Here is a 23,674-nt window from a genome sequence, read left to right on the forward strand (position 1 = left end):
GTTATAGATTAATTCTCCTTATTTCACCTGCTGACAAGAGTGAACTGAAAGATTCATTAGCAGAAAGAAAGAACGGGAGAGGAATCTTTTTTAAAACTCGAGTTCTTAGTGCAAAGAATACTTAAACTTATACTAAGATTGAAAACTAACCTTCTAGTTTCGCATCACGAGTAGCAAATGATTGCAAAGATGATGGTGAGAGCTCTATAAGTGCGCGTCTTCGATTTGAAACGATACTTTTTTCGTCTCTAGTGAAAGCGTATACCAATGCCTTTACTGCGAAAACGAGCGAAGTAAAGAAATGTCACAGTAACAATTTATGACCCAAGTCGCACGAGCCAGTAATTGCTAGACTTGGTCCCATGCCCCCTAAATCCAGATTATTTTATCCCATGATTTTTCAATTTACTCAACAAAACAACTTGTTCCTGATTAGTCAATGCCTGGTATATTAAGTTAAGAGTGCAATTTGCTCTTTCCGTATCACCTTGTGTCGAAATGTACGATAACCTGTGGAGCATTCGGACAGGAATATTGTAGTCGGAAGGGTAGCCTTGAACGTGTCTTTAATTATAGCGCGCGCTACTTGATTTCAGGTATGTTTGGAACAACTTCAAGCTTCAAGTAAACTGTGGTGTCGTTGCATAACAATCAATGCATAGAACTATCTGAAATTATATCTGACGAGTTCTTTCATAGTTTTAAACCTCAACGAGCAACAACCGTCCTTGGTCATTTTCGCTAGTTCCCAACCCCAGGCAATTTTGACACAGAAGAAGGGATAACTAGGGTTTTAAGACTTACTCTGGAGTCAAGATTGAAAGCTTTTAGGTCTTTTCTAATCATAGGAAGTTTGACCAATGCAGGTCTAAATTGTTCATTCATCGGTGGGTGAATGAAAAATTATGGCAGAATTAGCACTTTCACTGCCTGCTCCCCGGACGGGCCCTGAAACTCAACCAACCCAAGAAACCAGAAGAGTCAATCCCGAAACAGCCACAGCCCTGCAAATGCGACAGAATCCCATATAAAAAGTCGAATGACAATGGCCCATTGCAAATTTCTTTTCATGCTTGATACATGTATGTCTCAAAGGCAACAACAAAAAAGAAAAAAGGCACTTTGGAATATTTAATTGGCCATCCAAGTCCTGTCCCTATCGAACTCCAGGCTTCACACACGTGGCGGCGTTCAGAGAAATAGAAGAGGAGAATATTATGCGCGCACCAGACGCGAAGATTCAAATCTAGTGATCGCGAAAACACGAATCAAAGACCTATTGATTTTAACAAGCAGTACTTTATTATCTCATCTTTTGATGGAATAAGACAGATTTACGATGACGTAGTTTGTCGTGGTCCAACACCACCTCCTGGACGCTGCCCTTGAGGATTGTCAGGCTAAAATAATAAGAAAAAAGAAACAATAAATCAAACAAAAACTAAAATCCTGGTGTTCAGTAATTTGCAATTGTTCAAGTCATGTTTCATCTATCTGAAACTTTAAAAGTGTCATGAAACAATAACAATGCAAAGTAATCATTTAATAGTCAATTCTCTCTCAACAAAACTCTTACTAGAGGCCCAAGGGTTCATCCATAAATTAAGCTCAAGATAATTAATTATGCTTTTTGTAGGAAGACAAAGTTTCTTCCGTTTTTTTCCTTTATTTTTTTGGGGGGGCGGGGGTGGGGGGGAGAAAGGGGGTGGGAGAAGGGAGACTTGTTAATTGGAATGTTCAGTAACAGTTTGCTTATAACTAAATAGCAAGACTTAGAGAGACAAGAATAGCTGTAAGAGCTGGAGATGACTCCACATAAAGTAAATGACAAACTCAACATACAGGTATATCCGTTCTTTTTGTTGTAAAATGTCACAAGGACCTGCTTGAAATGTCTCATTTTTGAAGGTATCCATCCTAAAGGTATTGCTTGAGGTAGAACAGCAATAGATACTTACCCTACGTGGGAACCTTGGAGGAGGGACCCTGATTTTTCTGTTTTCCTTGGAACGATTCCTCACAACCTTGGAGTGAATTGCGCAGCTAACACAGTAGTGAAGCTTCACATACAGTTTGGGAAGAGCATACACTGAAAAAATAATTTCAAATGAAGTCACCAGTGTTTTGGCAGAATTTGTCAAGAAATTTTACCACTTTACCACTTGTTCTGGATTATGGTCCTTACAGATCAAGTCTACAGTTACAAGTATACACCAAACCATCAAACCACCAAACCAATTGACAGAATTTTTATTTTGAGTTTATTTGTCTTTTAAAATTTTGCATCAGGATTTGATTTAGGGGTCCAGTCTCAAATGATGAATAAACAGTTACTACTGACTAAATGTCAGTTGACAGGGAAACAAATGCAACAGGAACATTGTTGCATGCCAAAGGCTTTCCTTGTGGTCTCTGAAAAGTTCATAAACCACTGCAGTCTAGAAGGAGATCAGTTGTGTGGTGCTGCCACATAATCTAACATCATTTTGGTATCATTGCTCAGGAGAATAAAGAGATGCAAGCCCTCTGATTGGTCTCACAATACATCCTACATTGTTGTATCTCCCTATAATCAACTAGCAAGAGATAATTATTCCAGGGGTTTTAATCTTTCAGAGCACAATGGCTGCAATTGGCTTTATGCTGGTCATTTTAAGCCATTTAAAACTTTCTAGCCAACAAACATTGACTTGACTACTACAACTTCTACAATTTAGTTCAGTTTTCACTTTTGCCAAGTGCAGATAACAGATTGACCAAGTGATCTAAGCACAAGACCCTATGCATCTGTTCTTTCATGTGTGACAGGTTGGGAGTGAAGAAATAGACCACAATTTGGGTTTTTTTTTTCATAATCACCTGAGGAATAACACTGAAACTACTGTTCCCCTAATGGCAAATGAATATGGTTGATCCAATTTGCCTTCCATGAAAACTTTGCAATTGTGTTTGTAATAGTCTTTGTTAGTATGAGCCTTTAAAGTGTGATGGAAGTGGTGATAACAATAACTTGGAAGCCACAAAAAAAGAAAGTGACCAAGGCAAAGCTATGGATGTCTCAAGTGCAAAAAAGGAAACAAAAAACACTCGTACATATTAAGGTTTGAGAAAGACTGTATGATCCTTGTTAGCATTTGAAATACATGAAAATGCAACACACTGTTTTATAGTTTTTCAACCTGGAAAACCTGGAAAAAGAGCCTAAATATTCCATAGGAAGTTGTTCCTGGAATAGCTGGATATAGCAGTAACACAATTTCAAACTTTGTGTACAAAAATATATAAATTTATCTAACTTCACCTGTTTTTCTGTAACAGTCTATAAAGTTGCTAGTATGTCATTTCAGAACATCTTTAAAAGAAGAAAAATTCAATATTTAAAAAAAATTTACATAACAATCTCACCTTCGTACACACTGGCATCAGCTATATCCCTGACTGCAGCTGCCTCCACAATATTCCTAATGACAAATTTCTTTATAGCCTTGTCCTTTGGGACACAACGTGCACAGTTTGTGCAACGAACAAACTTGACATGCCCACGGCCATGCTTGGAACGTCCACAATTACGCCTCTTCTGGGTCTAAATAATACAAAGCAAAAACACTTGAAGTAAGAATTTCTCCCATAAAGGAGGAATAATCCATCATTCACACTGATATAGTACTGCAATTATTGAAATATGACACATGCAAGATGTTTAGTGAGTAAGAAAGAATCATAAATGTTGCTCATGGTTAAGCTTTTCAAGCCCTATTAAACCTTTCCAAGTGCCTCATATTCCAGTGAATATATAGACACAAGAATCAATGGCTTCAAAATGTTTTCTACAGTATGGTGTAGATGTTACACAAAGAGAAATTCCCACCGCAATCTTTCACTACAAACACACACTCATGGGTGTGCAAATGTGTGTATAAAGCAATTTAATATGTTCACAAAGATTTACCAGCTCTATTACAACAAAAGTGAAATAAAGATACCAAACAGCACGTTTTGTCATTGTTAATCATTCAGTCTAAATTCGAGTTAATATGGTATGGATAGTTGTGAGAATTCATACAGATTCTTATAGCCCAGGAAGTAAATGCCTTGTGTACCTCTGATGCCCTCAATTTCAGTCAAATTAACAATTGAAATTTGATCAGTACAACTAATAAAACATCAGGCCCTAGAATGCTCAAAACAAAATATATCTGTATCATCGACTTCTGAAGCAGTTTTATCTGTAACACTAACCTACGAAACTAACACACACTTATGCACACAATACCAAGTATAGCCGCATCGTTTGGCGAACAGAATATCTCTTAGAACTCTTTTTTTAATTGAGAAGTTATATGAAGATGGGAATGGGCTATATTATTCTCCAACGATCGAGAATATGACTTCAAGCTACCAAGGTAAGTGACAACGTGGTTTTACATCCACACGACAAATCAACTTGAACAGCAAAAATTTTCCCTTTCTCAGTGAAGATGTGATGAAATGTAAAGAAACGAGGTGAGGAAATGGCCTAAAATATACAGCATGCTCCTTGAACTAGGCTGAACCTTGATATAACCATGAAAATTCCTCAAAATTTCAGTTACAAATCACAAAGGGCTCACCATTTTGATCTCAGGGAGAGGAAAGAGACCACTCACATGGAGCCCCTGATATTTGTGTAGGGCCGCCCCAGAATTATCTAATGTAATCGCGGGCTCGCGCAATAATTTCGTCATTCACGTGGTTTTCGAACAAAATGGCTGCATCTTTCCTCAACAGGCTCGGAATATTGGGTATGGGTATCGCCTGTGTCGGCGGTGTTGTCAACACAGCCCTTTTCAACGGTAATATGAATTTTTACTTTGAGAATTTCTCGCATGCTGAGTCTCAGTTTCGATCGGTCGAACTTTAAGAAGCTGATGAGTGCGTTTGACAACTGATATAGCTCGAGTATTTTAACATCTCAGGAATACAACTGAGTTGGTACGTTTGATTTGAAACTCTATTCGGAACTTTTTCAAGGAATCTGATCCATTAGCTGCTAGAACTAAAACTGCTCAATTTTATCCTTTCCTTGCTTCGTTTGAACCCACAATCAGTACTTCAGCTTTAGCATTAGGGTGTTAGGATGGGCTAGTTTGCTTGTTGGACAGCACCAGTTAAAGCAGCACGTGAATGAAAGTTTTAAGGTGATTTATATGTTTGAAGAACTTTTCCGAAGAGTTTGTGAGAAAAAGTTATCCTGACAATTCTTCTTGAAGTAATTTGTTTTACACCAAGTTACATAAGCTTTGTTGGTCAGTTGGCTAGTATCAGGCTCCTTTGGGTTGTGTCCTCGTGTACCGGTACACAAAGGAAGGAAACATTAAAGAACTGCGTCATAACTCCATGTATGGTTATGAAAACAAAAGGAATTCCCTCGTGTACCGGTACACCAGGACAGCCCCCTCCTTTGTCTCAGCAAATGCCTGGCTGATTGCATAAAGGTTTGTACAAACTCTGTATGCAATTTTCTAGTGATTGTTATCAAGATGGCTTAATCAAGAGATCTCCATCATTGAATTTAAGAACTGGCAACATTGATCTTACATTTCACATTTCATACTTTTTTATTCAGTAAATTTTCAGATTATCAATATTACATTGGCTGATCCACTAATAGCCATAGCTAGTCTAAGATGGGTCAATAGTTAAGATTGAGGTAGCTAACTAAACTATTTAAGTTAAATTTCAGTGCCTAAACCAACTGTTCATTTGTTGTACTCTTTAGTTGAAGGAGGTCATAGAGCTGTACTGTTTGATCGATTTCAAGGAGTGAAACCTGAGGTAACAGGTGAAGGAACTCATTTTCTCATTCCTTGGGTGCAGAAACCAATTATATTTGACATCCGCAGTCGACCTAGAAATGTCGCTGTAACAACAGGAAGTAAAGGTAATGATAAATTTGTAGATAGTGCACAATATAAGTGGAACTACTTGAGAGTGGAAGAAGTATATCTACAAGTTATTCTATTTCTAATCTGGACATAAATTCTTCTTGCAGATTTACAGAATGTCAATATTACTTTAAGAATTCTGTTTCGACCTCAGCCACATATTTTGCCCAAGTTGTACATGAATCTTGGGGAAGATTATGATGAGCGTGTTCTTCCTTCCATCATCAATGAAGTGCTAAAGGCTGTGGTGGTGAGTAAACAGAGATTTCCTGCTTAAATCACTATTTCATTCCAAGAAACAATCAATTTATAAATTCTTCTTATAGCATGAATACATTGTCAAGTTGGAAGTTACTGGTAATGAGAATAAAGAAAATCATGAACTAAGGGAAATTGCCCTGATATAACTTCCATTCTTTTGAGAAAGTTACAAGAGAAAATACCATTTGGTCATTAGTTGGTACAAGTGGTTATCAGACTTTGGAAGTGAGGGGGATAGAATATTATTTGAAGTTAAATAATAATTTCAGGTCAAGGTGATTTTTAACCAGTTTTATATGTTGTTGACACAGAAAAATACTTAACAAGTTTGTATGAACTTCAGTATACACAGTATTAGTGTATAATATATATTTACAGCTCCCCAAGCACTTCACTTCAGTGGTTATCTTTTACCTAGTCTGATTACCCAAATTGTTTGGCTCCAGAAGTAAAATGTCCTTTCTTCCTTAGTTCAGTTATGGATAGTTATTTAACACAAGTGGATGGTGAAAAACATAAAGTTTCCATGGGCAAATTGACTGCTGTGGAAAATTTTGAGAAGCTGACATTTTCAGCATTAGCCCTTTTCAAAATTTTTGCAAAGTGTGTGATTGTGGTCACTTTAGGCAGTAGTATGAGTGTTTTTACTTGTCTTTTAATACTTAACAGGCCCAGTTTGATGCTGGAGAGCTCATAACACAGAGAGAAGTGGTAAGCATCATTGCTTTGAATGAAGATACTTGTAGGCAGAGAAATATTCCAAGAGCCAAAGATATGCAGTCTTTGAAAACATTTCTAAAAATTATTTTATCAAATGCAGATTTTTTTTAGGGGGTGGGGGGTGTGGGATGTTAGGAAGTGTTTGGAAATTCAATTTGGCAGTGGAAACATTGCAGTCAAGACTATTGCTTAGCCTGACTCTCACACTGTGAGACAAACAAGTAAATGTTTATTTGTCTATAAAACCATAATGAACAATGACATTTCCAAGGGTTTTTTGTGGTTCTCATTCATGTTAGTATTTTGAAGACCTGGAAACCTACATGTAACATTTTACATTCTGCATTCAATTTGCTGTAATTTATTGATAGTTATTAATAAATAACTATGATTTCAATTGCAGGTTTCACAAAAAGTGCAGGATCTACTGACGGAGCGAGCTGCAAGTTTTGGGCTTATTTTAGATGATATATCTTTGGTGAGGTCTTGCTTTTATGTAAAATTCTAAGAACTAAATAACGTACAAATTGTCAACATACATAACTTAATGTATTTTTCCTTTCAATAACATTATCATATTTGGTATTCAAAGGTGATAACAGATCTGTTAAAAAACTGTCATGCTTTGTTGCAAGGATCTACAATCTTCAATTATAATTCACATTGATAACTTTTTGATGTTGAAATTAAATCTGAATGAGGCACTATTTCTATTTCAGACACATTTGACTTTTGGCAAAGAGTTTACAGAAGCTGTGGAAATGAAACAAGTTGGTGAGTAACTTATGACAAAGTTGGTAATTCTCGGCTGGCAAAGTTGGCAATTCTTGGCAAGAATGCTGTAGACTTTTTTTGTGAGAAGTAGGCAGTTCAATTTTTAATATTTACGTGTGTGAAGATCTTTCAGGAATAACCCCTTCATCAGTTCCAGCAATTATTGCCAAATGTAACCTTGCAGGAGAGCTCGTGTGGTTTGGCTTGTTTTCGCGTTTGCAAAGACGTACTTACATATAATTCAAATTGATTATAATACAGCAAACTGTTTCTCATTACAAACGATACTTTGTCTTGTTGCCTTATAGCTCAGCAAGAAGCAGAACGTGCCAGATTCTTGGTGGAGAAGGTAAGGGGGGGGAATAGGGGCAACTGAAACTAATACAAGTGAAACACAATGGCAGTCCAAGTGTGTAAGGTTTGAAAGACACGAGGGAGGGGAGGAAAGGGAGCTGCACCCCCTTGATATTAGGAAAGCATTAATTTTCTTGGCAATTTTGTGCACCTCAATCTCAGAAATGTCTTATTTTGTCACCGAATTATGTTCCAAACAAGTTGCTTTGAGAAGGCTGGATTGAGAGAGAAAGTGATATCAAAGGGGTGGAGTTTGATTTTCAATTTTTGTCTCCAGCTCACATAGGAAAAAAGCCCGAGAAGGTCGTGCTTTGATAAGTTAGTTACTCTTCTGCATACAACATCGGCTGGGTGCACACACTGAAAGTGTGTGCGAGTGTTTGAACTTTCCTTCTCAGTCCAGCGGTGTCACAGAATCAATGAATTTAGTAATTTTTGTTAAAATTCACACTTATCTTTGAATTTTCGACGCAAAAATTTGTTCTTTGTGTGTTTACCAAAAGTAGTATTTGAATAGAGCGAGAAAGAGAACGATTATATTTTTTTCATTCAAGTTTGGCTCTGGATAGGTGCTGTGTGGAGAGGCGCGATCAAAGCAATGTGCTCTGTGGTGTGCCTAACGTATTAACTGTAATCAACGTCCTTTTTTCAGGCGGAGCAACACAAGCAAGCCACAGTGATCCGGGCTGAGGGAGACGCTAAGGGAGCAGAGCTTTTAGCAGACGCGTTTAAAGAGGCTGGCGAAGGGCTTGTTGTGCTCAGGAAAATGGAAGCCGCTGAGGAAATCGCAGACAAGTTATCTCGTTCAAGAAATGTAGCGTACCTTCCTCATGGACAGAATATGTTGTTGAATCTGCCTGTCGGTCGTCAGTAAGGATATGATGTAGAAAAAGATTGAGACGAAAAACACGGCCATAGCTAAAACTTAAACAGTTAAGAATTGACACTTTTCGGATAACTTGTGTTTCGTCTTGAAATTCGAAGTTAAACTTTTAAGCTCAAAAAAAATCGCACCAAAAAGTGACGATGAAATTCAACAGATCCTAGCAATGATTTTCGTGGGTGAAACTACAATATTGAACTACCTATCTAGGTGTTTCGTTATCAGCTTCCACATGTTAGTAGTTGGATTTCAAAGGTTTTTCGGGGAACGAGTTTTTCCTGTAAGTTATCTGTCGGTGAGGTAAATATGTGAAATTGCACGATTTGTAATGAATCAACTGATCAAAAATATACACGCCTCTTTCAATTAATGCATGTTTCTTTTTGTTTTTGCTTCTGTGTTTTATTTATCTTGACCTCGTCTCTTTATGTTTCTCGGTAAGTTTTCATCGCGAGAAACCCCGCGTAGCCTACGTGCACCCTCCCCCCTAAGGGGTTCCCTCGCCTCCGTTTCAATTGTCGGGGAGGGTATGGCTACTCATAGGCTGAACCCCGCGGAGCACTCTGACTTAGATCTCGTACTTGTTCTTTAGAGTAAAACACTCCTGCCATGACCCTAATCAAACCTAAAAAAAACCCTCTTAGGAGACAAAGAAATGGATGGACTTAGCATAGAACTGATCCATACGGTAAGGAACCAATGCTCAAAACTGAATCCCTGAAATGCCCAGAGCCCTTAATTTCATCGATTGATCGAGCTGTTCAGGTCCAGTGACAATACACGCTAATAAACCAAGAAAGTAAAACTGTTGGCGAACAAGAATACCGTATAGTGCAAACTTGAATAATTAGGACTTTGAAATCAATGATAAAGACTTTCATCTACACGTATCGACCAGGTAAACAAACTTTGGTGCTAAAAATTATCAGAACAACCTCGCTCCAAAAACTGAGAGAGGATTTATCTGGAAAAGAGTTCCGCGTATTGAAAATGGTGGAAGAAGCTTTTTATTCTTCTTTCTTGTTCGAGCAACTCTAAATGCATCAAGTGATGTTGTATGTAAAAGCCGTCTCCGCTGTGAATGCTACGCTGTTTACCGATTCAATAATTGTTTTGAAACCACACTAGGTATCTGTTGGATGTAAGGGACGTTTTGTTGAGTTGATTGTGATGTTGGCACCACAACTTGGGTTTCATTTTTCTGTAGAGATAAATTTTTGAGTCGTTGCGAGAAAACGTGCACGACGCTAAAACTGAAGCATCAGCCCCTCAGCGCTAACGCTGACATTAAAAGTTAGCGTTTGTTCAAAGACATGTGGTGTTTTTTTTCCTTTAAAACGTTAATCGGTTTTTCTCGACGCCAGTTTGTCAAAATGATCCTAATCAGTGTTAGGTCCATTGGTGTCGACACGGTCAGCAATGGCCGACGAGTTGTCATTTTTAGCGAGGGCCTTGAATTGCTCAGTCAATCTGTCATGCAGTCCTTGCTTTGTTCTACCGATGTAAAAAAACGATTTCAGCCCTTCATGACAAAGGACAAATAAAGGAATTAAAAAGCATCCCTGTGTTGCCAGGAAAGAAAAGTTCGCGAAACCATGGAGACCAGGTTTCCCTGAAAAATAAAGAAGCACGTTACATGTTTCGGGTAAACGACAATAACCCATGAGACTAAACGGAGTTCATTAAAAATGAAATAAGCTGAAGCTGAACGCATAACGAGATTGTCATGGCTTATATTATTCAAAATTTGACGACTTAACCTGGAATCTTACTCGTTATTAGCCGCCGAAACGTTATTTGTTAATCCCATTAAGCTGACCTTATACCTGACACAGGTTGTGTGAAAAAGAAGACACCTCTATCATCAGCTGGATGTATATTTAGATACCCCTTGTTTATAAATAGCACCTTTTGGTGGTAAACAACTCTCTTAACTCCGTTTAGTTTAGAGACCAGTGTGTTGCTATCTTTAGCAAGTTCTGTACATCATCAATTACGTTATTTTTCAGAGTAAACACTTCGTCTTAATTAAGCATGATTTTCACCAGGGATAAATTCGCGTCTTGCTGAAATGCCATGGCGATGGTGCCATTGATGTTTTGTGTCTTCTCTCGCGGGGAAGGAACGGGTTTGTCTCAAGTGAAGTGACTAAGATGGTTGCCGAGTCCTTCAAGATTTAATTGTTAGCAACATTTCAGTTGTTCTTGTTGTCCTGTTATAAAGCTTGCACTTATTGCCGAAGCCATTATAAACAATACGCGATTTTTATAGGCCAATCTTTTCCGCAATCCTAGCTATGGCAGTAACACGATGATGGCATTGGGTCCTGGAGAGCTAGAGATCGATAGTTAGTATCGCTAGTGTCGTAGCAAACTTGCGAACACAGCTATGAAAAGACTTTTTATGGGCCTTAACCCTTGAGCTCCCAACATCTCATTAGTTTTTCTCCCTGCCGTCCCCTTACAATTCTTATGATTTTGGAGAATTTGGTACTGGATCAACTAATAATCCACTAATTAATATTTTTCTTTATTCTCGTAACTTATCTTGTTGGAATTGTATTGATATTGTAAGGAGAAGTTCTGTCTTGGTCACTTATGGATGTTAAAGGGTTTAAAATAAGATCTCAAAAATTGAACGACTTTTTGAAACCTGTGTAAGAACAAAAGTAAGAAAGAGGGCGTTGTCCTAGACACGAATTCGAAGGGAAAATCGCGTCTAGCGTTTTAACAAAGCACTCGTCGCGAACTGTTTACAGATGACACGGAATTTGTCATAATTGCCTTCTAATTTAAGGCTCGTTCAAGTGTTCTGCTAAAGTTGCTTGTAAACTAAGACGTACTACACGTCTAAAACGTTTACGCACTTTCAACACGTGAAAAAATTCACTGCAAAAATGATATACGATATTGTTTTTATTTATTTATTTTCTGTTTTTTTTCTTTCTCGGAGAAATTAGCTATACAGCTACTCTTGTAAATCTGACGTGAAATAAAGGTGATGTGTAATGTGTGATGTGTGGTGTGTGATGTGCAAGGGTTAAGTCTGTTCAAAGGTACATAATGAGTTAGGTTACAACTTCAAACAGCGTTTAGGATGTCTTACAATTACTGTTTAACTCAGTTTTGCGAGACCTTGGTGAATCTTTCCTCAAAAAATAAACAAAACTGCATCAAAGAAGACAGAACTTGTTCTTTAAAAAATGCACTTCAGAATCACGAATGCCAGAAGCAGCAAAATCTTGCAGATAACACGTTGCTCAGTGGTAAAAGTGATTTTCCATGAGAGGCATGAACCACAGAGATTTCAATACGGACGCATAAAAAAGATTATTCTTAATCCATCAGTCTTGAAGAATCTACAAAGTAACAACTCATCTGATAACTTTCACAGTTCTTATAATTTTCGTTCGTCGAAGATTGCTTTTGAGACTGCTAACGTCATCACGAAATACAGAACCACGCTTATGTGACGTCATCCACAGTTAAGAGTCAAATTCGACATCAAGTTAAAGTCAAAATATTAAGTTATCACTTTGGGTTGGCATAAATTAAGAAATTTTCAAGATACACCACGAATAGGTACTTTATCGGTTATATTAAGTGCGCAAAAGTCATGATTGGCCGCCTGGAGCCAAAGTGTTTCGCCCTCACCCATAGTACAACAATAACAGCAAGCAAACTGCGGTTCATCATTACCTTTTGATCGAGGTTTTTTAACATTCTCCGCCATCATTTCTTATTTAATGCATTCCGAGAAAGCCCAAAATATGTTCTAATTCATTTAGCGGAGGATTTATAACCAACAGAGAGATTTCAGGACCAGATATGTCTTCAGCGTAACAGTTCATTGGACCGGATTACCCCCGTCTTCAATTCGACAGGTTATCGCCTTTGCAACCGTTAAATTTCATCCAAAGATCAACCGTTCAAACACCTGCTAAGCACCATAGGTTGACGACTTTAAAACTTAAAAAAAATCGAAACTCTTCCTCTCGAAAGTAAGTCCCTCAAAAAATAATAGCCAAAATAGCCAAAGAATCATTGCAAAATTATTTTCAGGAAAAAATTTAAGTGGAAGGCTCCAGGCGAAAAGAGTGCGGGAGTTCTTGTCAACATGTTAATGTTCATATTATTGACTCTGCACTTGGCTACTGAGGTAAATATTGTATTTAGTCAATTTTAGCGTGAGCCTTATTTAAGGCCTTTTGCTTATAAATGTTAATGAGTTTCTTATTTTTTTTCCCCATTTGGCGAAAAGAGTTTTTCTGCAGCTCATCAAAAGAGGCGAGGAAAATCTATTTCCCGTAAGTTGGATGATTTGACTATACATTTAGACCAAGGCTACTTTGGTTAATTTATATGAAATATTCGGAATTTAGGGTTTAGGCCCAAAATTATTTGTTTTGGAAAGAACGTAAAATATCTCTATAAAAACAAGCAAAAGTCTTCAACTTCTACTTGAATGATAACAAGCTCGTTTTAAAAAATAACAGCTGGCGGAATAAATAATTCATCTACACAATGGATATTAAGAAAATCAAGTTAGATATAGACGTTAAGATATTTCCCAATGACCTACCTGCAGGGTGAAAAATTAGCACAGGATTTAAATTGTTCTGCCTCCTAAGAAACAATACCTAGCCTCATCGAGATACCGCTTTTCCACTTGTTTGATGTAATTTCAAACTGCTTTTTTCAAGCTGATGGTCTTCGTTTCAGTTGCTAGGATATAAGCTCTTAGCTGTTAGTATATACCACACCCGCTAAAGAGCCCAATTCCTGCTAAAATCTCTAGAGGAAATGAATATTTACTGAGTGCGTGCATTCAAAATCAATTACTCTTGGTAAAAACTGAAGTAAAAACCGTACTAAATGTAGAAGAGCGATCTCAAAAATGTTGGGAGTTTTTCGTTCTAACTGATCTAATTTTCGTATTCTATAGTCAACCAAAACGGACCTCGCCGCAGCGGTATCCTTGAAATGGTGCAGGCCATTCCCACATCGACCACACCCACTAATTATGTTTTCATGCATCAAAACTCGACCGTGCCCTCTACAAAAGATAAAGGCCGAAAATTCGACGCTGTCAACAAAGCACCCTTCAAAACAAATTTGTACTCTGTAGTAAACGACAAAAAAGTGACCAACGGTGTGTCTGTTGTTAAAAATGCCACAAACGGACTGAAAAACTTGACGACATATTCGTTTGCTCAACCGAACAGTTTTCCACAGCCAACTAGTATTCCACCAATCGATACAATGTCGGAAGCATGGCCAAATCCAATGGGATCGATCGATGACGAAATGGAGGACATCGGAAGTCCAACTTCAATGCAACCGATTGCGAACGAGATGAACGATGAAGAAAAAATACCTGGTATAGCTGATATTTCCGACATGGAGCGTATTCCGTTAGACTTTCAAGAAGAGGAGCCATGGGAAAGGAGTCAAGCTACTGCCAGTCACGTGACTCACAGTCACACCACGCACGGTCTTGATGGTTCTGGTGTTGGCCATGCTGCGCGTAGGCATGTTGTTCCTGCTCCGCGTAGACGCAGGATGAAGTTAGATGTTAAGGACTGGAATAAAGTGACTGGTGCATATGTGAGAAGGAGGGAGCATCATACTCAGAGAGGTCAGCTGAGAATCTGGAGTACTACGCCTAAAGCTGGTCGGTTGGGAAGGAAAGGCAAGTTAAAGTTCGAGAATGAAATTCTCCCAATCCACAAGGCTAGAAAATTCACGATGAACAAAACCTGTCCTCCCTGTTCGTTTGTGAAAACGAGGAAGTCGAAAAAGAAAATGTCAATTCCACCTCCCAAACCTATCGATCCAATCCAGCCATTGCTTGAAAAATTTGAAAAAGAGAAAGAAGTCAGTGATATTAAAGAACACACAGTGGACATTGAAAAAGTTCAACCGAATGAAGCAATTGATAAACATCTGAAAACTTTGGAAAATCAGCCAGACATCACATCAATTTCTGAACATCTTTCAAAGGAACAAATTCAAGATATCGTGCCGATAGAAAATCATCAACTAGAACTCAAAACAAACTAAGGAATTTTTTTTGGATTGAAAGTTGGAGGAAAAGAACCTCCTCTTGTGTCTGCACAAAAACACTCGATTCTTTGAAAAACTGTCAAAAACCAGGGGCGTTGTAAATGATTTACAAATACTGGTTTATATAAAAATTTTAATCGGCTTAACATTGTAAAGGAATGACAGGAACGGTTTCAAGGCATAGTGCAGTTTTTCAGGCCTCTGACTATTTCACACCCAGTCAAAGTGCAAATTATCACTGGCTTCTTCTGACGTTACTTTTCAAACAGCTTCCGCATGCGTGGACCTTAAGTGAGACGTGAATGGTAGCCAGGAATAGAGTGTTTTTTCCCCCGGCGCTTGTCGCGAACGTTTCATCGGTAACGTTAAGTAGCGAAAGGACACACGTGGCCTTGTGACTGATTATCCTAGATGAACCAAATTAGCGAACATGAAAGCCAGTGTTTTTGTCAACTGTAGCTTGCTTCTCAAAACTCGTCCGAATCACTGGAATCGGATTGCCGTTATCTACTAGTACGGATTTGTCTACCTATGCACCATAACTCAAGCAAATCTGTGTAATTACTCATCTCCTTACAGTTCCAGTTTGATGAAGAATTCACCGAAAAAACTTGAAGATTGGTTCTTGTTCCCACTAATACAGTCATTGTTCAAGTTTCTCTTTCCTTCAACTTTGATACTCACTTTACTACTCACGATACTCACGCTTATAGGGATTTCTAAACGGTAGCTTTGGGCATACGTAAACGATTACATGTAAGGTGGCGTAGTTGCGCAGGAATTTTGCAAAAGATAGATAAAATTTCAAGCGTAATGCGCGTGTTCTCTACCCTGATGATGGTCGTTCCTAAGTGACCACACAATGAAAGCAAAAGTCCACTTGGGAAACTGGATTTCTTTCTTTGAATGATAACATGAACTATACTTCTATTCTGTCGATGATAGAATCCAATAGCTGCATCACATCCTTGTCCAGGCTGTCATCGACTCTGGGTTTTTCCGCTTCTGTTTGCGCCAGGGCCATGTTGTTATTATTGTTTGAATCATTGTCGTCCTGTGTTTTTCCACCAAGTGTTTTCGAAGTTGTCTCCATGCCAGAATGGCTTGCTGTAATAACAAAAAGTGACAAATTTTATACAAGTGTTTCTGTGAATATCTAAGTATGGAAAAAGACACTCAGAAATAAGCTTTTGATGTGCATTATCGTTTAAAGAGGTCGAAGACTTCTAGGTAACCAAGTGATCAGTGGGTGAGTGCCAGTATTTCCATCGTAATCCTCCAGAAATAGCTTCGCTTATGTTTTTTTTTAAAGGAGTCATGTTTTATGAGACCAAATTGAGTCTTTAAAATCATGGAGTCTGACAATAAAAGATCGCGTTCTCCAGAATGGCTCCTTTTTTAGGTTTCAGGTAGTTTTACAGACAATATCTGTGTTATTTTTTAGTATTGAGGTTTTTCCCATCTATAAATTCAAACTCATGCTACCTTCCTTCCTGTTCTTGTCAGCCACACCAAAGGGAAGATTTACGTGTGGTAAAGACAACCGACTGCTGCAAACAGTTAAATCTATACTCGTCGCTCGTCGTGAGAGATTAGCTTCTGGGCAGAATCGCCGAGATACGCCTGTATGGTGAACAAGATTGAAAACAGCTTAATTTATACATTGAATTACAAGGAAGGAATTGAGTTCTTAGCTTTATTTGTTGATTAGGGTCGTGCACTATGGCAAATAAAAAGTGTAATTCATAGTTCTAGACATATTTTATCTTTTTCATGTTGTCCAGTTGCTGTTCAGAGATGACGAATTACGTCATCATTTTGTAAGAGAGAAGAGGTAGCTGTCACACAAGCCACAGATGGACAGTACTAGTGTCCGCGCCGAATTTGACGTCACAAGTGCTGTGGTGCAAGGGAAAGCAGGTGTAGAATTAGTTTTGGAGTTTACCACATGAAATACACGGGGAGCAAGAACTTACTTAGGGTTCTCCTGCTGGGGCGTTTGCCTCCACACACACTCAGCGCCATTTTGAACACAAATAAGTAACCTCGTCTGTATCGCTGGCTCATCCAACCGTACAGCGGAGGATTGACGACAGCATGAAGTAGAGAAATAACACTTGTAAACACCACAACTTTGGTCACCGGCTCTCGGTCAACAATCAGACAATAAAGGTTGTATAGCTGTGAAGGATAAAAGATTGAATCAGGTTAGTTTGTTGATGCACATGCAACAGTTAGTCAAAACAGTGATCAATACACCTTGAATTAAAGAAACTTGAGCGAGTTTATGTCAACGGTGGCACGTGACCTAGTAGGAAAATTCTGTTTTTTAATTTGATCAGTAAAACTGAGTAGGAGTCCTCAGTTTTTTAATCTAATTAATTACAAAAGTCAGACTATGATCAGATTGGGTTTTTGATATTGGTTCGTGATTCTCTCAGTTATCAGATATGAACATGAAAAGTTTTACTCGAGGTTGTGTTTTTTTTTTAATTTCTGCGCCAATGAACAAGAAAGATTGCAGAATAGTGGACAAATTTTATATGATGACATAGACTTAAGAGTCCTTTCTTCAAAACGAAGATCGCAAATATGTGACGTAACTTTCTCTTTGTGAGACCTTCATTCGGTATTGTCCGAATGAAGGCGTTCGATTATTTAAGCACAGACAGCTTATCATCTTCTGCATAATTTAAACAGACCTTTATGTCGCATTTTGACATATTTTCACATGTAAATTCAGAAAGCAGGCATTCTTTCAATACCAGATTTGGCGATCAAGCATAACCGCGAGTTACAGGTTTACGTACATTTACATTTACATATATCATCTTGCAACATCTATAACACACATATTCGCAAGCTCCTGACTAATAACTAAAGCACTACAACTAGGAAATATAAAAGTAGGAAAAAAAAAACAACAACAACAAAACTAACTAATATATGTACCATGATGTAGATTTCGCATGTTCGTTACATAACTTGACCAACCCAAGAGAGCGAATTCTTAAAAATATGAGTCTCTCTCCAGTCTTATCAAAGTTAAATGAACTAAAAGGGATAGAACCCTGTCTAACATAACAAACCGCGCCACAAAATACGAAGCAGGCCCACAGATTCCTTTGGCAAAGACAAATGTTAATCGCTATGTCACGAGCGTGGGAGAAAGCAATTTTACCGGCTCCTAATTGCTATGGTACTCCCTGATACACTCTTTTAAAAGTCAATCTTTACCCTCATTGAAATCGCGCTTTGAAATAAATCTCTCACTCACCTAGCCTGGGCGGCCTGTGGCTTATCTTAAATCAACGGTTCCTGTGCTAAGCATAACCACAATTAAAAATGCATTACGTAGAAGGATCGATAATTGAATAGACAGTTTTGTTTTGACCTGTCGACGGGCAGACAAAGAGTCCACTAGGTTACCTTTGTTAAGCCGCTTAGATGACAATATTTATACTGCTTCTACGCAACCATATTGAAAAACATTCGACTGATGCGTTCTTGTTCCTCAATAAAACTGAATTTGATTAACTTAAAGATGTTTCAGCCGCAATCAATATACAGTATACATTACTTTAGGAAGCCGTAATTTGGGAGTTATCAGACTTTCGAATGCGGTCATCTTTACGAGATGGATCTTTTGTATACTTATACGTCTGATCGTACAGTCGCCTGCTTTAACTGTGGCATTGACTGACTCTTTAACTTTTATATTAACACGGCGTCGGTGTTAGTAAGCGGTCGTTCGATTATAAACCGAATTACTGACGATATATTCACACTCAGAATCACCACTTAAGATACTAGTAATCATACGAAACGGAAAGATTATCTTTGTATTTTGAGGAAGCAAGTCTACTTGTCAGGACTAGAACTATTTGTAACATCTGAAGGTTAATTGACATCTTTCTCAGTTCACATCCCAAATTGATGGCTGAGAGACGTGCGCGGAGACATCAAAAGCACACAAATGATTTTGGTAAGTTCAATTTGGCGAATAGCAACCGGCGATTGTGACTAAGAACTCAACAGAGGATTCAATATTAACCAAAGAACTTGTGTTTTCTTGTTTTTACACCTGCTTACACAAATTTGGCTTAAAGAAAGCCTTATTAAATCGGTTTTCAATGTCATTATTTATCACATTTCAAATGACTTGTTCACAGAAGTACGATTAATTTTATTATTTTTTCCTCAAACATTACTCACCAGGAAAGGTAACCAGCTAATGTAATAAACAACTACCACTATCGTCATCATCTTCGTCAGCTTTCTGATATTTCTCACACCGCTTGTTGTTCCTAGCGACTTTAGTTTATCTTTGCAATTTTGAGTGCCATGAGGTTCATTTTCACCGCCTCCCGACATAACAGTTTGTCGCTGAATAAACATTTTTCCTGAGAGTTTGATCGTAAAATAAGAAACCAACACCGCTATCAATTGTAGTGCACCAAGCACCTCCATGTAAATGGCATATGCTTTGCCCAAATTGTAAATCTGCGAAAAACACTCTCCATTTCGAAATCCTGAATGTCCGACTCCAATGAAGGGTAAAATAGCGGAAAATATGGAAAAGAGCCAAACTCCAAGCACAAATTTCTTCATGCGCGAAACTGTTATGAGAGTATGATGCCTAAAGGGCTTTACTAATAACATAGCGCGTTCTAAGGCCATTACCGTGACTGTGGTTGCCGCAGCAAGTCGAAATGTATATACCAAACCTATAAACAAATTGCACAAGGTTTCTGTCATGTGTCGTCTCATGTAGTATTTCACAGTCGTCAAAAGCTGAAGTGCGGCAATCGAATCCAAGATATCTGCTAAGGACAGTGAAAATAACAAAACGTCTGCAGGTGTCCAATTTCGGTAACACGCAAGTGCTGTAAGGACTAACACGTTTCCAAACACTACCAGAACAATGGCAGACTGGAAAATTAATCCAAAGAAAAAAGGGTTGAGATTCTCTTGAGTTTCTGGAGATGTTGTGGTGCTGTTCGTGTTGTTCCTAAGAAATCCGGTGATGTTTTCACTTGTGTAAGCAGCTGTTGTAGAAGTCGTAGGATCGGGCCATGGCGATAAAGTCAGGTTGTTCCACAAGGACGTATTCATTTTCTCGGAGAATTCTAGGTTTCGGTTCACTGGTTCACTGCATTCAATTGGAAGTAAAGTGTTTGTAATGCACGCACGCCTTAAATTAGCCTGGCAGTTTTTGCAGTTGTGTAAACATTCGAGCTTCATAAATTTCCGCCGATATTAACGTAAATTTGAATAAAATTAATAGTTCCCCCCATGAAAAAAAACAATCGCAGCAGGAGATCAGAACGTCACACCGCAAAGCATCTGGTAAATTTCGAGGGAGCTATCTATAGTATAAATTATTTCTTAGCTTCCAGTTTATGTAACGATTTTACAAGAGTCACTTTTCAGAATCTTCTTTTACCCCCAAAAGAAGCTTTTCACATCCAGCTGAATCATCATTAACATAATAAAAAGGATATTTTTGTGTACGCTTTTATTTGTTTTGAGTTTTAGCTTGTTTACACGAAGTTTTCGCAACTCTTAAAAAGCTTGTATAAATGACAAAAGTGAGAAATATGTCATTGTTAACACAGAGCTGTGTTGATAAAGTCCAATGCTTAAATAAAAGCTATTTTGTTTCATGTTACGATTTAACTGCAAACTAGAAAACTCAATCGAGAGAGAATCTAATGGCGTATCCAAACGTTGATATGTGTATCATCTAATTTGCTATCGCATCATGCATCACATGACTTTGAAGAGCAATTCCTGACATGCACATCCGTGATTAACGTTTTCCTTGGCGTAAGAAATCTTGGTGCAAGGTCAAGTTGAAAACTTTGTTGTTAAAGATGTAAATTGATGAATGTGGTTTCCATTCATATCTTTACCGAAGGCTGGCAGGTGCCTACCTAGAAGCCCCTCCGAGAATTATGCCCCCTGGTGATCTCATCAAATGCGGAAATACTCAAACAAGTGACACGCCATATTGCGGTCAAACTTGTACTTATGAGGGGAAGAAAGGCTCGATACAACGTTCGACTGATGCTTAGTCCTCGTTTCCTTCTTCATCATAAATTTCTGCAATTCCGAGAACGAGATCTCTCATTCTTTTCCTCCACTGTTTTCTCCAATTTTTTTGGGATATAAATTTGCATCACGTTTGTTTCACTCTAACTCGGTTGCCCTCGCAGCACGAAAGTCATATGATCATGCTGTTAGTGACTTTGTTTTATCATCCTGTGGCTTATAATTATACAATTTGAAGTTAGAAATGTAATCATTAAAATTAAATGACATACAACTGGGAAAATGTAATGCAGCCATTCCATGCGCGCTTATCAAAGCAGAGAATTGTGGCGTCCAGATCGGCGCTATATCCATTTTGATGTAATTGTTTATTATCCTGAAAGAGCGATTTTAATTAAGTTGTAATATATCTTTGCGCATATCTTTTTATGGATCGGGAAGGAATTTAGTTTTAAAAAATCGAGGCTCCCGACTGCAGGACAGGTTTCTAGAATTGTAGTTTTCACGACGTCTTTATCTGTATTTTAATTTTTTTGCGACGCACACTCTACGACTCCAGTGTAAGACGCGAAGGCGATGCAACGATTCCATATCTCGTGATTTATGAGCAAAATCGATGTTTTATAAGATTTCATATTTGCACGAACCGTTCAGAACATCAGGAGTGGCCATGAAATTCGAAATTCTCGCTTAGTTCAAACAGATCCTTTTTTGTTATTTTCATGCCAAAATCCCTTTCTAGCCCTTTTTTACTCGATCTACTTGTACTGACACAAATCGAAAATTGAACTCAATTGAAAATAGTTGGATGCTTTTTTTGATCAGGTTGTTCGTTTACAATAATTGTGACAGACAAACCGAGCTGAAACATTCACGAAGTATTCTGAAAAGACATCTTTCATAAAAGCAAAGTCCGGAAATTCCGTATTGCTGTCTCTAATATTTTATTTATAAATTCACCAGTGACCAACCATGAACTAGATAGTTGATTCAGTTTATGATAAGATCGATAACTAGATGGTGTTTGCTGAATGATTATTAACAGTTTTTAAAGTAAAGTTTCCTCTAGAGACAGATCAGTAGATATACCTAAAAGCTTCCTTCATCTTGGCTGAAGCCATCCCTCTTTGCTCTAATTGACAATGTTTTTAAACAATGTGTACTTAAGAAGTATACATTGTTTTTGTGAGATGTTTTGACGGCAGACTGGCTAGATTCGCATCCGTGTGCAAATAGTGACTGTGTTCTGTTTTCGTCTGCAAATAAGGCAGCCAGAACACTAGCGATCAGGAGAAATAGGAGGTAAGTTGAATGAGAAAGGAACGTATTTATAAACAATATATGTGTGGAAATTTCCTTCAAGTTTGTTAAAAAGACTATGCTCTTCAAAGATTGAGAATAGTCGAGCTGATAGTATTTTCGATTCGTGTTGATCGTGGTTGGTTAATTTTGCACTAGAAAAGATTATTTGGCTCATGGCACACGAACAGTTAGTCTACCACTCAGAATATTTGACTGAAGGATAACTCAGGTAAATCGTCAACGAATGAAATTAGACAGGTAACGTCAAGGATGCGCCATTTTAAAATTCACGACTGCGCGGAATATTAACGAGGGTGTTTCCCATTCGGCGAAATCTCATATACCGATTTTTCTCTCGGAAAATAATTCGGACTTAAACTTTATCATTTTTTTATTAGACACGCGTCGTGCTAGTGCTGCTTTTATGCTCAATTTCTCCTACGTGAGTTTTTTTCCCCGTAACTTTCTATCGACTTTGTTCTTCCGATTATGAAGCGAAAATGCGTTATCTTATGTGATGGTTCACGTCAATAAGTTTTCTGCGAATAGCTTGTCTGTCTCCACCATCCACCCGAGAGACATCTAAATTGTCACAGAGCCACAATAAAACAAATTGTTATTGACTAAGATCATAACAAACTTGCTAGAGCCGGATGTTAGAAATAGCTCATCCCAAACACCTTCCCTTACAACAGATATGTGTCTTTTTTTCGGGTTCTTAGAGTTATTGTATCATGCTATTTTTTCCTCTATCCAGCTGTGCTTTATCAAAATTTCCTCTCCCACTCCCTCACCGTCTATATTTCTCGATCTTTGACACGACATTTTTCAGTTTCTCCATTCGACCTCCTGAATTTCAACATTTTTCTCGTTTTGAAAGGCGTGTTACAGCACAAAATGATAGAAAAGGCAGGAGTGAAAAAAAGTTGCTTGGACCTGGTTTATTTTAGTCGCACCAATAGAATTGTACATAATTTATGAAAATGAGTCCTGTTCTGCATTTGATCTCTCGTTCCTAATTCACGGTTGTTTCGTTCACTATGATCATCACAGTTCACTATTGCTGTTGATAAACTTGAAATAAAGAAATGACAACCATGGTAATGTGGACAAATAAAATAGATGTGGAAAACCTGAAAAAGAAATTGATCGGTAATGGTGCAATTCAAACCCACGACCGTCCTGAATTAAAATTCTTTCAAGGATTCCATAATAAATAGTAAATTTTCATAGATTCTCTTGATGTTTTCATAAATAAGTAATGTAAGTTAGCTCGGCTTGGTAGCTCAGCTGGTGAGTGCGCTGCATCAGTTTATCTAGACGGTCATGAATTCCAA

At 38.0% G+C, this 23,674-nt stretch overlaps 4 protein-coding genes and 1 long non-coding RNA gene across 5 annotated transcripts; 2 read left to right on the top strand and 3 right to left on the bottom strand.

Moving 5' to 3' along the window:
* Positions 1 to 1,279: 1,279 nt before the first annotated feature.
* Positions 1,280 to 4,637, bottom strand: LOC113677354 (small ribosomal subunit protein eS26). The gene is made up of 4 exons (XM_027194172.2): positions 4,611 to 4,637; positions 3,406 to 3,583; positions 1,959 to 2,089; positions 1,280 to 1,400 (listed from the first exon to the last, which is right to left on the bottom strand). The coding sequence occupies exons 1-4, from the start codon at positions 4,611 to 4,613 to the stop codon at positions 1,335 to 1,337; spliced, it is 378 nt and encodes a 125-aa protein (XP_027049973.1). The 5' UTR covers positions 4,614 to 4,637; the 3' UTR covers positions 1,280 to 1,334.
* Positions 4,638 to 4,719: 82 nt separating this feature from the next.
* Positions 4,720 to 9,286, top strand: LOC113677349 (prohibitin 1). Its single transcript, XM_027194167.2, has 8 exons — positions 4,720 to 4,832; positions 5,759 to 5,920; positions 6,032 to 6,174; positions 6,855 to 6,896; positions 7,309 to 7,383; positions 7,625 to 7,679; positions 7,988 to 8,028; positions 8,686 to 9,286. Exons 1-8 carry the CDS (start codon positions 4,745 to 4,747, stop codon positions 8,905 to 8,907), a joined length of 828 nt encoding a protein of 275 aa, XP_027049968.1. The 5' UTR covers positions 4,720 to 4,744; the 3' UTR covers positions 8,908 to 9,286.
* A 977-nt stretch (positions 9,287 to 10,263) lies between these two features.
* Positions 10,264 to 12,791, bottom strand: LOC149034296 (uncharacterized). The gene is made up of 2 exons (XR_016182707.1): positions 12,615 to 12,791; positions 10,264 to 10,528 (listed from the first exon to the last, which is right to left on the bottom strand). It is a non-coding gene; the product is annotated as an uncharacterized LOC149034296 (long non-coding RNA).
* A 47-nt stretch (positions 12,792 to 12,838) lies between these two features.
* Positions 12,839 to 15,616, top strand: LOC113677352 (uncharacterized). Its single transcript, XM_089193006.1, has 3 exons — positions 12,839 to 13,074; positions 13,177 to 13,222; positions 13,861 to 15,616. Exons 1-3 carry the CDS (start codon positions 13,033 to 13,035, stop codon positions 14,976 to 14,978), a joined length of 1,206 nt encoding a protein of 401 aa, XP_089049132.1. The 5' UTR covers positions 12,839 to 13,032; the 3' UTR covers positions 14,979 to 15,616.
* LOC113677350 (uncharacterized) lies at positions 15,098 to 20,278 on the bottom strand. Its single transcript, XM_027194168.2, has 4 exons — positions 19,197 to 20,278; positions 16,958 to 17,162; positions 16,467 to 16,604; positions 15,098 to 16,088 (listed from the first exon to the last, which is right to left on the bottom strand). The coding sequence occupies exons 1-4, from the start codon at positions 20,223 to 20,225 to the stop codon at positions 15,901 to 15,903; spliced, it is 1,560 nt and encodes a 519-aa protein (XP_027049969.2). The 5' UTR covers positions 20,226 to 20,278; the 3' UTR covers positions 15,098 to 15,900.
* Between the last annotated feature and the right edge of the window lie 3,396 nt (positions 20,279 to 23,674).

The sequence above is a fragment of the Pocillopora damicornis genome, chromosome 14 (genome assembly GCF_964200805.1).
Source record: "Pocillopora damicornis chromosome 14, jaPocDami1.2, whole genome shotgun sequence".
Classification (NCBI taxonomy): domain Eukaryota; kingdom Metazoa; phylum Cnidaria; class Anthozoa; order Scleractinia; family Pocilloporidae; genus Pocillopora; species Pocillopora damicornis.

Coding starts and splice junctions, on each gene's coding strand:
- LOC113677354 (XM_027194172.2), bottom strand. Junction 2,090..3,405: donor TGATGCCAGTGTGTACGAAG/GTGAGATTGTTA, acceptor TTATTTTTTCAG/TGTATGCTCTTCCCAAACTG. Junction 1,401..1,958: donor CTCCAAGGTTCCCACGTAGG/GTAAGTATCTAT, acceptor TTATTATTTTAG/CCTGACAATCCTCAAGGGCA.
- LOC113677349 (XM_027194167.2), top strand. CDS start 4,745: ATGGCTGCATCTTTCCTCAACAGGCTCGGAATATTGGGTATGGGTATC. Junction 4,833..5,758: donor CAACACAGCCCTTTTCAACG/GTAATATGAATT, acceptor TGTACTCTTTAG/TTGAAGGAGGTCATAGAGCT. Junction 5,921..6,031: donor TGTAACAACAGGAAGTAAAG/GTAATGATAAAT, acceptor TTCTTCTTGCAG/ATTTACAGAATGTCAATATT.
- LOC113677352 (XM_089193006.1), top strand. CDS start 13,033: ATGTTAATGTTCATATTATTGACTCTGCACTTGGCTACTGAG. Junction 13,075..13,176: donor CTCTGCACTTGGCTACTGAG/GTAAATATTGTA, acceptor TTTGGCGAAAAG/AGTTTTTCTGCAGCTCATCA. Junction 13,223..13,860: donor GCGAGGAAAATCTATTTCCC/GTAAGTTGGATG, acceptor CGTATTCTATAG/TCAACCAAAACGGACCTCGC.
- LOC113677350 (XM_027194168.2), bottom strand. CDS start 20,225: ATGAAGCTCGAATGTTTACACAACTGCAAAAACTGCCAGGCTAATTTA. Junction 17,163..19,196: donor TTAGCTGGTTACCTTTCCTG/GTGAGTAATGTT, acceptor TATCCTTCACAG/CTATACAACCTTTATTGTCT. Junction 16,605..16,957: donor CCCCAGCAGGAGAACCCTAA/GTAAGTTCTTGC, acceptor TTCACCATACAG/GCGTATCTCGGCGATTCTGC.